The 14,979-nt window shown below is 41.0% G+C and overlaps 1 protein-coding gene across 1 annotated transcript in view; it reads right to left on the bottom strand.

The window, feature by feature from the left end:
- Positions 1-6,067: 6,067 nt before the first annotated feature.
- Positions 6,068-14,979, bottom strand: part of LOC122549086 (integrin alpha-2-like) — a 188,959-nt gene continuing 180,047 nt past the window's right edge. The window contains exons 29-30 of the mRNA XM_087989312.1: positions 11,438-11,551; positions 6,068-7,849 (exon numbers count right to left, since the gene is read on the bottom strand). Coding sequence (XP_087845438.1) covers positions 7,760-7,849; positions 11,438-11,551 — 204 coding nt within the window. The 3' untranslated portion in view covers positions 6,068-7,759. The remainder of the gene's footprint in view (positions 7,850-11,437; positions 11,552-14,979) is intronic.

Raw genomic sequence — 14,979 nt, forward strand, 5'->3', positions numbered from 1 at the left:
AATGGCCTCAAAATGGCAAGAGCCTCACAGAAATTAACCAGACTCACCTACAGCCATTTGGCCACAAATTCAGTTATTTTCAATGATCTTTCATAACTGTTTTGAACTAGAAGGAATTAAACACAGTTCACTGTAAATGTGAAACATCTCCTTCCCAATATTTAGACTCTATTGCAGAATAGGTGAATTGTGACCCCTAGTGGTTGTATTGATCATATGCAGTTCCCAAGCGCTCAACTGTGTTACCAAGCTAGGAGAAAGTGAGGACTGCTGATGCATGAGATCAGAGGCGAGATTGTCATGCTGGAAAAGCACAGCTGTTCAGGTATGTTTTAAAAAATTCTCAAGGTCAGGTTCGTAGGAGAGTAGTCTGACACAGAACAAACGACCAAGAGGCGAGTCTGCTAGAATATGGGCATTTTATTCCCCGCAGCGTCGCCAGAACGGGTCTGGCTTATACTCACTCTACATGTTACCAAAACTGGGAGCCGTCAGTTCTCGTAGAGCGGTTGCCAACAACCCACGCTCGGCGGTTAAACGTAACCCCGGAGCAGACTCACCGAACTGGAGACTTTTTCAGCTGATATACTCTTTTCCAGATATAAACATTCATGTGAACAGCAGAGCAAGGCTAAAAAACACATTCCATTCTGGTTACATACAGATAAGAAGATTCACACGGGACTAAGCAACACCTCCATTCCGGTTAGATTCACACATGTATTGGGACATAATTTTTAACCGTTTCACCACATTCCACTGCTTGGAATTTTACACCACATTCCACTGCTTGGCCCAATACATGTGTTACATTATGATTCACACATGTATTGGGACATAATTTTACACCACAAGGTACCATCCCAGAAGAAGGAGAATCAACATTTCGTGCAAAAGCCCTTCATCAGGAATGAGCCTTGTGGGGCGGGAGGCTGAGAGATAAATGGGAGGGAGGTGGGGCTGGGAGGAAGGTAGCTGGGAATGCAATAGGTAGGTGAAGGTGGGGGAGAAAGTGATAGGTCAGAGAGGAGGGTGAGCGGTTAGATGGGAAAGATGGACAGGTCAAGAGGGTGGTGCCAAGTTTGGAGGCTTGGGACTGGATAAGATGGTGGGAAGAGGAAATGAGGAAACTGGAGAAATCCACATTGATACGTGTGGTTGCAGGGTCCCAAGTTGGAAGATGAGATGTTCTTCCTCCAGGTGGTTAACGTTTGGTGATGGAGGAGCCCCAGGACCGGCATGTCCTTGTTGGAGTGGGCGGGGGAGTTGAAGTGTTCAGCCACGGGGCAGTGGGGTTGGTGGGTGCGGGTGTCCCAGAGATGTTCTCTGAGATGATCTGCAAGAAAGGCGTCCTGTCTTCTCGATATGGAGGAGACCATCTCGGGTGCAACGGATACAATAGATGACCTTTGTAAAGGTACAGGTAAATGTGAAAGGATCCTTTGGGGTCTTGGATGGAGGTGAGGGGGTAAGGTGTGGTTGTAGGTTTTGCACTTACTGCGGTGGCAGGGGAAGGTGCTGGGAGTGGGGTGAGGGCTAGTGAGGGGGTGTGGATCTGACAAGGGAGTCACAGAAGGAATGGTCTCTCTGGAACGCTGATAGGGGTGAGGAGGGAAATATATCCCTAGTGGTGGGGTTTGTTTGTAGCAATCGACATTTCTGGCAAAAGCCCTTCATCAGGAATGAGGCTTGTGGGCTAGGGATGCTGAGAGATAAATGGGAGGACGGTGTGGCTGGGGGGGGGAAGGTATCTGGGAATACAATAGGTAATCTCAGCTGCATTCTCAGCTATCTTCACCCCATCAGCCACATCCTCCTCCCATTTATCTCTCAGCATCCCCAGCCCACAAGCTTCATTCCTGATGAAGGGCTTTTGCCTGAAACATTGATTCTCCTGCTCCTTGGATGCTGCCTGACCTGCTGTGCTTCTCCAGCACTACGCTCTCGACTGTGTTACCAAGATGTTTGGAGCAAATATTTACCTATTCTGGGTAAGTCATATAGTCATACAGCATGGAAACAGACCCTTCGGTCCAACCAGTCCATGCCTAGTTAAATCCCATGTTTCTGGCCCAAGTCTCCACCCTGAGCTCAGGAAGGATCTCAGGTAGTAGGTAATTAGCCTATCAGAAATTTCTGCTAATGAAGAAGTGTCATAATTGGTTTGAGATGTGACTCTATTTCTATCTCGACAGATGTTGCCAGACCTGCTACATTTCTCCATTATTTTGCGTTCTTTTAGAATTTTAAGCTTCCCAGGCAATTGCTAACAGAGGATTAATAATTTTCAAACATTTAGAACCATAGAAAAGCTGGAGACGCCACAAAGAAAGGCCGTTTGGTCCATTGTCTGTGTGTCAGCTGAATAAATTAGCCACCCATTCTTAACCCATTTATCAGCAGGTGGTCTGTAACTTTGCAGGTTACAGTCTTTCAAATTCAGATGCAGGTTACTTTTAAAGGGGTTGAGGGTTTACATCTTAACCAGCAAACTAGCCAGACACCCACCACCTTCAATGAAAAAACTTTTTCGTCCTGTCCCCTCTAATCCTTTACCACTCACTTTAAATCTGTGACCCCTAGTAATTGACCTCTGTACTGGGGAAAGGGATCTTGCCTGTTCACTCTATCCAAGCCTCTTACTATTTTGCACACCACAATTAAGTGACCACCACCCACCACCATCTCCTCTGTTCTGAGGAAAACACCTTAACCTATCCAATCTTTCTTGTTGCTGCAATTTTCAAACCCTGGTAACTTTATAGAGTCAGAGTCCTACAGCATGGAGACAACCTCTTTTGTCCAAACTGGTCCATGACGACCAAAATGTCCAACCATCCTAACCCCATTTCTCTGCACTTGGCCCATATCCTGCTAAACCTTTCCTATCCAAGTATTTGTCCAAATGCCTTTTTAAATGTTGTTAATGTATCCATCTCAACCACTTCTGCTGGCAGCTCATTCCATATGCGTACCACACTGTGTAAAAGGTTCCCTTGTATTCTTTCCCCTCTAACCTTGTACTGATGCCCTCTAGTCCTCAATTCCCCAACCCTGGGAAAAAGATTCAGTGCATTGATCCTATCCATGCCTGTATACACCTCGATAATATTTCCTCTCAATCTCCTAAGCTTTAAAGAAATAAGTCCTAGCTTGTCAAACCTCTTCTTTTAACTCAGATCATTGACTCTTTGCAGTTTAATGATATCCTTCCTATAGTAAGGTGACCAAAACTGAACAGGATACTCTAAGTGCGGCCTCACCAACGTCCTGTATACCTGCAACATAACTTCCCAAGTTCTGTGCTCAGTGCCCTGACTGATGAAGGCCAGTGTGCCAAAAGCCTTTTTCACTGTCCTGTCTACCTGTGACTCCACTTTCAGAGAACTATGAACCTGAACTCCTAGGTCCCTCTGTTCTACTACACTCCTTAAGGCCCTACCATTCACCATGATACCCCTACCTTGATTTGACTTTCCAAAATGCAAGATCTCACTTACCAATATTAAACCCCATTTGCCATGTCTCGGCCCACTTCTCCAGCTGATCAAGGTCCTGCTGCAATTTCTGATAACCTTCCTCACTGTCCACAATACCACCTATTTTAGTGTCATGAGCAAACTTACTAATATACCTCATACATTCTCATCCGAGTCATTAATATAGATAACACGCAGTAATGGGCCCAGTATCGACCCCTGAGGCACCCCACTATTCATAGGCCTCCAGTCTGACAAGGATCCTTCCACTATTATTTTCTGCTTCCTACCAGCGAGCTAATTGTGTATCCAATTTGCCAGCTCCCCCTGGATTCCATGCGATCTAACCTTACAGAGCAGCCTACCATGTGGAACCTTACCAAAGGCCTTACTGAAATCCATATTGACTATGTCTACCACCCTGCCCTTGTCAATCTTCCTGGTCACTTCATCAAACAACTGCACAAATTTGTGAGGCATGATCTCCCATGCACAAAGCCATGCTGACTACTCCTAATCAAACCCTGTCTTTCCAAATGCATATATATTTTATCTCTCAGAACCTTCTCAAGTAACTTACCTAGCACAGAGGTTAGGCTTACTGGTTAATAGTTCCCAGGTTTTTCTTTGTAGTCCCTTTTGAATAAGGGCACAATATTCACTACCCTCGAGTCTTCCAGGCTCTTACCTGTGGCTAACGATGATCCAAATATATCAGTCACAATTTCTTCTCTAGCCTCTAGCAGTGTTCTTGGATATATCTGGTCAGGACCAGGAGATTTGTCCATCTTCATGCACTCTAATACATCCAACACCTCTACTATAATATGGACCATCTTCAAGATATCACCACTAACTTCCCAAGTCTTCATATCTTTCTCCACGTTAAACACAGAGGTGAAATATTCATTAAGAACCTCGCCCATACATGTCTACTTTAGTCCTTGAGGGGTCTATTCTCTCTCTCTCTCTAGTTATTCATTTTCATTTAATATACTGAAAGTACCTCTGGGTTCACCCTAATCTTCGTAGCCACGGCTATCTCATGCCCCCATTTCGCCCTCCTGATTTCCTTCTTCAATAAACTCTTGTATTCCCTGTATACCAACAAGGATTCCCTTGATCCCAGCTGCCTGTACCTCAGCCATAGCTCCTCCTTTATTCTCGTCAAAACCTCAATATCTCATGTCATCAGGTGTTCCCTATTCCTGTCAACTTTGACCTTCATTCTCACAGGAACATATAGACCTTGAACTCTAGCTATCTCACTTTAAAGGCTTCCCACTTGACTGTTCAATGCTCCCAACTGTAACATGCTGCCTGCCTTCCCTCCTGCGTAAAAAAAACAAAGTAAGAGATTGCAGGTTGCCAAGTAAGCACAAAGTGATTATTTGCTAAGAAATGAAGCTAGGAGCCAAAAGATGCATTCAGTTTCAATGAATATGATGTGTATATGTCCCTGTGCACAAAGTAATCTTACAGAGGCATGCAAGTTCTATTTTTCCTGAGCTCCATAGTGAGCTCTTAAACAACTGAAAAGGGTCTGAATTGTACAGTGAGCACAGATGGTTGATGTGGTCAGGCAGATAATTTACTCATGCCGACATGCATGGACCAAGGGTGAAGAAGACTGATGACAGTGGGGCCGATCAGTTGACCAACGGCAGTCACCAGTTCCACGTTCTGGTTTACAAGTTGGAAATGTACATTGCTGAGTTGCTCAGGAAAGGAGAGAATTGGAGGTGACATGGAAATAAGGCAAGTTCAGCTAATAGCATGAAAATAAGGTAGTTGCATGTGATAGTAAGATTCTGAAGTCACTCCTGAAATGCTTAAGGGGGAAAGTTGTGAAAATTTTTCTCCATGTTAAGATTCTCATTTTTCCATTCTCGCCATACTCTGAACTTTCTCAGCCCTGGCCATGCCAATCCAGGGAGGGAAAGTTCTGCCCTGGGATGTTTTGCAGAGATATTGACTTATTTCCACAAGACTGCTTGTTATTGGGTAGGCTTAAATAAATGTTGGTTTGAATATGTTTGGGTAATACCTTAATTTTCTCTCCAAATCTTTGCTCAGAGCTGAGTCTTCCTTTTTAAATTTATCCTCGTTTATTTTTTTGTCATCACATTTGAATTTGATTTGAGATGTTTTTCCTTAGATGTGGAGTTCAGAATTGCATGCCATCCAGAGATGGTCTCACCAAAGCCTTATGAGCAATTGCAGCTTATTCTCCTATTCCAATCGCCTTGTAATCGAAGCCAATGTTGTTAATTGTTTGCTGTTTTTGCACACTTTTAACATTCTTTGTACAGCCAACTCTCTCTAAATCTTAACGTTTAGAGATATCAGGGCTTTTAAAAAAATTTTTTTTAAAATTCTTACTGTCAAAATAAATGAACTTGCTCTGCAGCATCTGAAATCTTGGAGTTCATTTCTCTCTCTCCCTCTTTGTTTATTCATACCCTGAACAGAACTGGAGAAGGGTAATGGATGTGTAAAACCCCTGTGGAATCAACACCCAAGAAAATTAAGTTCACAATACTGTTCTACAATGATAATAGCATTCCGAGTAAAAGTCAACACATAGGTGCAGTATTGCTTTTTTTATTAAAGTCTGGTAGTCACATGAGCTACAGCAACTTATATAAAAAGGAGTTAATGCATAATGGGAAAATCATTTAGATTTTCATTTCACGATGAAAACCACAAATGTAAAGTTGAGGCAAAAATAACCCAATAAATATTAATTGAAAACTTAATATAAGAAAACTCAAATAATTCTATATGTATAAAAACGTACCAGTGCAAATAGCAAAGTCCCCACCAGTGCACCATAGCTGACTTTTATGTAAGGATTCAAACTACCAGAGTGATCAGTATACTTGATTTTCAGCAGGTTTTTTTTGGCAGTTTTTACACTGTTCAAAAGCAATAAAAAATACAATCTCATATTGGAGGCAGAAATGTTAATCCACATGAAACATAAATTGCTAATCACATTATTTAAAACAGTACCAGACTTGAGAAGTCTTTTCTCTTGTCAAAGAAATTTCTTATGATTCCTACCTAATCCCAAAGATAAATTGTACAAAAACAATCCTTAACAAATATTGTGCAAAAGAAATTAGGAAAGTTTTATTTACATAATTAGTACCATTGAACACAACCCCTCCATGACAGTAGCTTTTATAAATTAAGTCCATCACACAGTGGGTTTTTATTATTGCTGTTAGGAACCCATTTTGAGCTTAGAGTATGTCATAAATTTCAGATGAATTCCTGCTCTGATCAAATTTGAAATATCAAAACATATGATACAGTGCAGAGAAACAGGTGTAAAATGTAAAGTTTAATAGTATGTCACTGCAGTCTGACAACATTATATGCTTTGAATTGCAATGCAAGTTTAAATCTAGAATTAACTTTCCATATTTGTGATTTGGTATCATATTGTGCGTAATTATTGGGCCCATGTTATGGTACTGTTTTTGATCAGATCCAATATTTATACTTGGTCATTGTACATGTGAAGACAATGGGGATAACTTCTAATGTGCTGTTGGCAGGAATCCTGGGCCACCACTTTAGAAACTTGGACAGGTGTTGCATGCATGTATCATATATCTGAGATTCACTCTCAATGTGCAATCTTTTTGCAGTGCAGAGATTTGTACTCAGTATCTCAGTGATAATCAGTAAAGTACCACACAGCACAGTTACCCTTTATTTGTTGCTGCTGATCCTAGTTAGAAATTAAAATATCTTGAGGTGTAAATGTTATTATTTTTCTCTTTTACAGTATGAGCATTGTATAACAAAATTCAGTGACTGTCGATTATTCACCATGGTATCACCCACTTAAAACATTAAGCATATTTTGTAAAACTGGAACAGTGACGTTATATTTTAAAATCTGAAAGATTAATGGTGAAATTCCCAGGAAAATTGTCCATTTTCCTTCATAATTGACAACGCACAAATTAACTTGCCATCTTAGAAATGCCACATTTTAAAGCCATGTACCTCCATGGTTTGTTTAGTGTGTCAATTACAAAGAAAAACAAGTGCATTTTCTTTTCCTTTCAAAGTAGAAATTTCACTCCCATAAAATGTAAACAACGAATGCATGGAACATGAATATTTATCTAATATTGTCAAACTCTTTTGATCGTGAGTTGATATTTCATATAATTTTGTGAGCAGATACTTTAGCTGTTCACTGCAAAAAATAGTGCTAAACAGAACAAGTAAAAATTCACAGTGGATTCAAATATCATTCATTATTCTTCTTCAGCATCTTGGTCACCATTGTTTTCATTGTCCTCTTCATCCTTTTGCAATTTGGTGTATTTTCTTTTAAAGAATCCAAGCTGTTTTTTAGAGGAAAAGGAAAGGTCACTCACATTGATCAAATTAAAAATCACATTTCCTCAAGAAATCCGCCAATGGGATCCACTCAACTATGAACTGCTATTTAGGATGTAATTCCCTTTATGGGTGATATTGTAGGTGATCCTAACTTACATTACAGTACAGATATACATAGTTTTTCTTTATTTTCTCTATTTTCTTGTACCGAAGATTTATACTTGGATACAAGTCATTCAGCTATAATGTGTGTTTTATTAACGTGAATTCGCTGTAACGCGATTGACAAAATGGGGATGCTGTTTCTACAGCGCAAACTTTTAAAGCATGTGTTGGCTGGAACATGATTATATTGCCAACACTTTAAGCGTGATTTTTCTATAACAAGAACACAACCATCACGTTACAGGAGAACAGGTTGTACTTTGTACCTCAGATGGTGTTGGCGACATTGTACACTTTTTACTGTACTCCTGTTCTTTTGTAACTTGAGTACACGTGACACTAAACCTAATTCCACTTCTAATACTGGGATAAATCTGCTTCAAGAAAAGGAAGAAAGAAGCTCCATCTTCCTAAATGTGTATGGAGATTTGCCACACGAATGAGAAAAATGTTTGTTTTTAGAGAGCTACCACAAACATTATGTGCCAAATGACCACCTTCTGAACTGTTAACATTTTGTAATATTTTAAAAGTTATGTTTATGCATGGACTGTGGTTGTCACTGACTGGCACAACACTTATTTACCATCCTGTAGTTGCTCTGAAGGCAGTGGTGAGCTGCCTTCTTGGATTGAAATGTAGGTACAACCAGTGCTGTGAAGAAGGGTGCATCAGGATTTTGATCCAATGACAGGGAAGAACTTTTTATTCATTCATGGGATATGAGCATCGCTGGCTGGCCAGCATTTATTAACCTTCCATAGTTGCCCTTGAGAAGGTGGAGGTGAGCTGTCTTCTTGAAGCATTGAGAACCATATAGATTGATCCATCGGGCCAAAAGGAGGGAATGGCAGTATATTTCTAAGTCAGGATGGTGTGTCTTTTGGATGAGAACTTGTTGATAGGGCTGGTCTTCCAATGCATATGCTGTTCTTGTCTTTATAGCTGGTAGAAGTCACAAGTTTAGAAGGTACTGTTGGAGAGTTGTTGCAGTACATCTTAAACACAATGCTGCCACATTGCTTCTGAGGCAAGAAGAGTGAATGTTGAAGATGGTGGATGAAGTGCCAGTCAAGCAGGCTGCTGTGTTAATGGTGTCAAGTTTCTGGAGTAATAGCTGCATCACACCTTCTCTCAAACCCCACCCACACTTCCTCATCCCACTCTTCTGTCCAGGTAAGTGTAGAGTGTTCCATAATGCTCCTGCCTCGTATCCTGTAGATAGTGGACAGGCTTTGGGGGTACAAGAGGGGAATCTCTCACTGCACAGTTACAAGCTTCTGACCTGTTTTTATAGCTACAGAATTTTATAATGGACCAGTTTTGTTTCTGCTCAGTTGTAACCTCCAGGATCAGGTGGAGCATTCAACAAGGGTAATGTCATGTGGTATTGGCTATTCCCTCTTCTTGGAGAATGTCATTACCTGGGCTTGGGTGGCGTTAATGTTACTTGCCACTTGTTAGTCCAAGCCTGGCTGCTATCCAAGTCTTGTGCTATATGGAAATTGACTGCTTCAATATGTGAAGTATCATGGTGCTGGTGCTGGAATGGTGCTGAAAAGTGTAAATATGAGCTAATATCCCCTTGTCTGACCATATAATGGAGGGACAGTCGCTGGTGAAGCAGCTAAAGATGTTGGGTCTAGGACACTACCCTGAGAACTCCTGTAAGGATGTGCTGGGGCCAAGATGACTGATCTCCAACAACCATAGCCATTTTTGATGGATATGCCTCCAACCAGAAGTAAGTTTTCCCTGATTTCCATTGACTCTAGTTTTGCTAGGGATCTTTGAAGCCACAGTCAGTTAAATGCTACTTTGATGTCGAGGGCTGTCACTCTCCCCTCATCTCTGGAACTCACTTAGTTTTCCATATTTGTGTCAAACTTGTAGTGAGGTCAGGAGCTGAGTGGCCCTGGTGGAACTCAAACCCAGTGTCAGTGAGCAGTTTATTCCTAAGCACAGATAGCACTGTTGATGAATGATCCTTTTCTGATGCTCCAGAGTAGACTAATGGGGACTGAGTAAACTGATTTATCCTGCTCTTTGTAAATATGGCATACCGGTGCAATGTTTCACCTTATCAGGATGATGCCAATGTAGTGGATGCACTAGAACTGCTTGGTAGTGTGTGATTAGTTCAGGAGTACTTGTCTTCCGTAATATTTACAGAATGCTGTCAGGGCCCATACCTTTTGCAGAATCCAGTGCCTTCAGCCATTTGTTGGTAGCACGTGAAGTAAATAGGATTCTTTAAAGAGGGGGTATCTGTGATGCTGAAGTCTTCTGGAAGAGGTCAAGGTGGATCATCCACTCAACTCACTGGCTGGTGGTAGTTGAAATCTTTAACCTTGATGTTTGTACTAATGTGGTGGGCTCCTCCATTATTGAGGATGGGGATATTTGTGCACACTCCTCCTTCGATAAGTTGTTTAATTGTCCACTATCTTTCACAGCTGGATGTGGTGGGACTGCAGAGCTCATATCTGATCTATTGGTTGTGAGATGGCTTAGACCTGTCTGTTGCATGCTGATTCCGTTGTTTGACATACACGTAGTCATACAGTGTAGTTGTTAACGCCTCATTTTTAGATATGTCTGGAACGGTTCCTGGCATGCTAGCTTGATGGTAATAGTAGAGAGGGGGATATGAGAATGCAAATTGTGTTTCTGCTGATGACCCAAAGAGCTTTGGGGATGCCCAGGTTTGAATTACACGATCTACTCCAAATCTGTCCCATTTAGTATGGTGGTAGTGGCACACAAAATGATGGAGGGTATCCTCAATGTGAAGATGAGACATTTTCTCCATAAAGACTGTGTGGTGGATATTCCTATCTTTGTTGACAGTTGCATCTCACCAGGTGGAGTGGTGTGGACTAGGTCTAGTAGATACTTTCCTCATGTTGAATCCCTCACCTCTCGCCAGAGACTTAGTCTCGCAGCTATGTCCTTTAGGATTCAGCTGGTTCAGTCAGTAGTTCTGCTGCCAAGCCAATCTTGTTGATGGAAATTGAAGTCCCATACATACATTCTGTACCCTTGCCACCCTCAGTACTTCCTTCAAGTGCTGTTCAACATGGAGGAGTACTGATTCATTAACTGAGGGTGAATCTAAGTGGCAACTGAGGATGTTTTCTTGCCCATGACCTTTCATAGGGTCCAGAATAAAGATTAAAGATTACCAGGGCCAGCCTTTCCACATTGCATACTTTTAGTGAGTTTATCCATTGTTGGTGGAAGAGGACATGTGCAGAGATGGTTACGGTGGTGTGTGGGATGTTCTCTGTAAAGTATGATTCTGTGAGCATGACTCTGAGAATTGCATAGCTACAGGAATTATAGTACCTTTTATGATGAACCAAAAATAACTATCTGAAGTTATTTGAATTATGTGAAGGTTAGAAAACTTAAAAAATATTTACTTTCCACAAGACAGCAATCAATGCCAGAAGTACAAGTAGTCCTCCTATCACACTCCCCACAATCACTCCGATGGGAACTTCTTTCTTCATTGGTTTTGATATTTCAACTGGCATCTAAAAGTCAAATTAAAAAAAAAGTTATGCATAAATTCTGTTCAAAAGTTTGACAAACTTATGAACATGGATTAAAAAAAAAGAAGTATAAATTGATCAGTCTCCTTTGGAGTGGATCGGTTTGGTGCTAATTGTGTGAGGTTTGATCCCTGTTCTAGTTGGACCTGCCTCCTAGGCCCACTTGAATGCAACCAAAGCTTAAGACCATCCCTAGGTGATCCTAAAACCCTGAACTACCCTAACATAGTTAAACTCCATTCTTCCCATTTAGTACTTCTACAGTTCTTTGTGTAAAGGCAGATGCTACCCTTGGAACTATAATATCCCATTATAGTTCCAAGGGTGGATATTATAGTTCCAAGGGTAGCATCTGCCTTTACACAAAGAACTGTAGAAGTACTAAATGGGAAGAATGGAGTTTAACTATGTTAGGGTAGTTCAGGGTTTTAGGATCACCTAGGGATGGTCTTAAGCTTTGGTTGCATTCAAGTGTAAACCTGAGCTGAACTGGAGTTAGATGCACACAGTTTGCCAGTGGGTTTGTTGGTGAATCATTTGGTCTAGAACTGTTATAAAGAGAGGACTCCTATTTGCTCGAACTGTGAATAGGAAGTCTGAGATTTGGAAGAGTAATGGACGTCTGTAAGGTGCAGCTGCAGGTAGATTTTTTTTTGTGCTTTAAGTTGAGATAGCCAAAAGGGATGGCATGGAAAAGGATTAGGAATCCCTGGTGGACACAGGACAGGAATTATTTACAACTTTGAGAAATCTGTACAAACATCTGTTACTTTGTGATTGTTTCTCTGACTTGCACTCATGTCTCTCTCTGTCTTTTACTTTGTTTCTTGAGCTGTCTCTCAGGTCTCAGTAGTCAAGGTGCTTATATATTCTCACAACAAAGGTTTGAATGTTTTGGAGGTATTCTATCCTGCGATTCTGTGTACTTTCAAATTTCAGCTTTTTAAAATAATAAAACTAAAATCAGGATGAGGAAATCCTGTCTTTGTGTTTCTCTCACAGCCTATCTAATTGATGTTAATAATTTGAATGCTCACATTTTCTATCTGTCAACAAATCACATGATAATTAGTGCTTGTTTTCAAAATTCAATGAATTAATTTTTTTTAAAGAGCTCAAATTACAATGCAAGAAGAAGTGGAAATTACCAAGTTGCTTACCTACTGCGACATGCACTCAGTGCCACTGGAGACCTTCTTATACCTGCAGATTGGGGTCTTAATGTCATTGATACTCTATTGCAATGTAAATTCAGGCCTGAGCAGGTTTAGCGCAGTAACTCCCCTGCCAGCCTCCACCTGCTGTCATCAAGATATATACCACTTTTTTCTACGTGTCGTCAGTTCTGAAGGGTCACTGGACTTGGAATGTTCAGTTTTCCCGTTACAGACACTGCCAGACCTGTTGAGTTTTTCTGTTTTTGTTTTAGATCTCCATCATCTGCAGTTGTTTATTTTATTATTATTTATTATTCAAGCCCTCACTGGCGGAGCGTGGCATTCCCACAGACACTTGGCCCAAGACTGTCCAAAGTGGAGGAGGAGCATCCTGGAAGACATCGAGCACCTCTAGTTTTGCCGCCATGAAAAATGGAAACCAGGTGAAAGCACCTAAAGGAGCGTGCTGCTACACCAACGACCCACCCACCCCTTCCCGTGACCACCATAACAGAGCCCGTGGTAGTCAGTCTGTAGAGCCACCTATCGATTCACCCTGAGAGTGGAACAGAGTCGTCCTCATCTGTGAAGGATTGCCTTTTTAACCATGGTTTTAACAAAATAAAAGAATGCCATAAAAGGATATGGGAAGCTGATAAAAATACATTGAACGATTTTTATAAATTGCTAAGCAATGACTCAAACAAAAACATGCACAAACAAAGTCAAATTCATTGCTGACACAGTTGGAACTATGACAACTTGTAGCTATGGCAGCAAATATTCTTAATTATAATTAATATGGGAAAGGCAAACTTAGATTAAATTGGTGTAGCCAACATTTACTTTCTGCCTAGAGGAAGGTATCTCCTTCCAAACTCTACATGTCAAACATAAAACTGTTACGGAGGAGGTAAGGACCATTCTGAGCAAATGAAGGCAGAGCTTTAGAAAAATATCTGTTGCATTATTGCATCCAAATAACTCCTTGTTTGCATCTTTGTTAATACAAACATTTATCTTTCTCATATAATTATACATTTACTTTTCTTTTGGTTATACATTCCAAAAATGCTACTTTTGGAATATTTTGTGCAACTCTGATCTCCTCCCTATAGGAAGGATGTTGTGAAACTTGAAAGGGTTCGGAAAAGATTTACAAGGATGTTGCCATAATTGGCGGATTTGAGCTACAGGGAGAGACTGAATAGGCTGGGGCTGTTTTCCTTGCATTGTCAAAGGCTGAGGAGTAACCTTATAGAGGTTTATAAAATCATGAGGGTCATAGATTGGATGAATAGACAAAGTCTGGGGGAGTCCAGAACTAGAGGGCATAGGTTTGGGGTAAGAGGGGAAAGATTTAAAAACGACCTAAGGGGGATAACTTTTTCACGCAGAGGGTGGTGCGTGTATGGAATGAGCTGCCAGAGGAAGTTGTGGAAGCTGGTACAATTACAACATTTAAAAGGCATCTGGAGCGTATATGAATGGGAAGGGTTTGGAGGGATAGCGGCCAAATGCTGGCAAATGGGCCTAGATGAGGTTAGGATATCTGATCGGCATGGACAAGTTAGACCAAAGCATCTGTTTCTGTGCTGTACCTCTCTATGACTCTATTCTTGGCATACTGCATTTAGTCAGCACAGGGTTCGTGGGCTGAAGTGTCTGTTTCTGCACTGTACTGTTCTGAGATAAAACATCCTGGGCTTACCTTTGCACCATTTAACATTGCATACATTATTATGATTCGGCACTTAATGAACTTACTTTCTTTGTATAGAAAGAAGGAAGATTTACACCCTTTAAACTTGGAACAATTTTATTGTTTATCTCTGTATTCTCTTCTGTTAAAATGGTCAGATACATACAAAAGCCCCCAGCCTGGCACTCTACTTCTGAAAATAACCCTTCTTTGGAACAATAATTATTCATCAGATTATTATTTAATCCTGTGCTGTTTTTAATTTAATTATATGGCTTTTGGAATTCTGCCAAAAGCTTCCAGGTAGTTTAATTTTGTATGTTGGTTTACTTCTCTTTTTCAGCTCACACTATACACTAGTACAAAGGAAAACAGAAAAGTCCCTGTCAGTTTCCAGCCTCTCCATCCGCAAGTCCTTGGTTGTGTTTCAACATGGCAACACACAGGAGAGTCCCGAGTGGCTCTAGGCGAACGTTTCAGAGGACTCATTGCTTTGTGGGTACCTCTAAGAGATTTGAAGACTAAGGGAGTAAACACGAACCAAAATGCCT

Source organism: Chiloscyllium plagiosum, unplaced genomic scaffold, assembly GCF_037043375.1.
Source record: "Chiloscyllium plagiosum isolate Xiang-an unplaced genomic scaffold, Cpla_swu_hap1 HiC_scaffold_1, whole genome shotgun sequence".
In the NCBI taxonomy this organism is placed as follows: Eukaryota; Metazoa; Chordata; class Chondrichthyes; order Orectolobiformes; family Hemiscylliidae; genus Chiloscyllium; species Chiloscyllium plagiosum.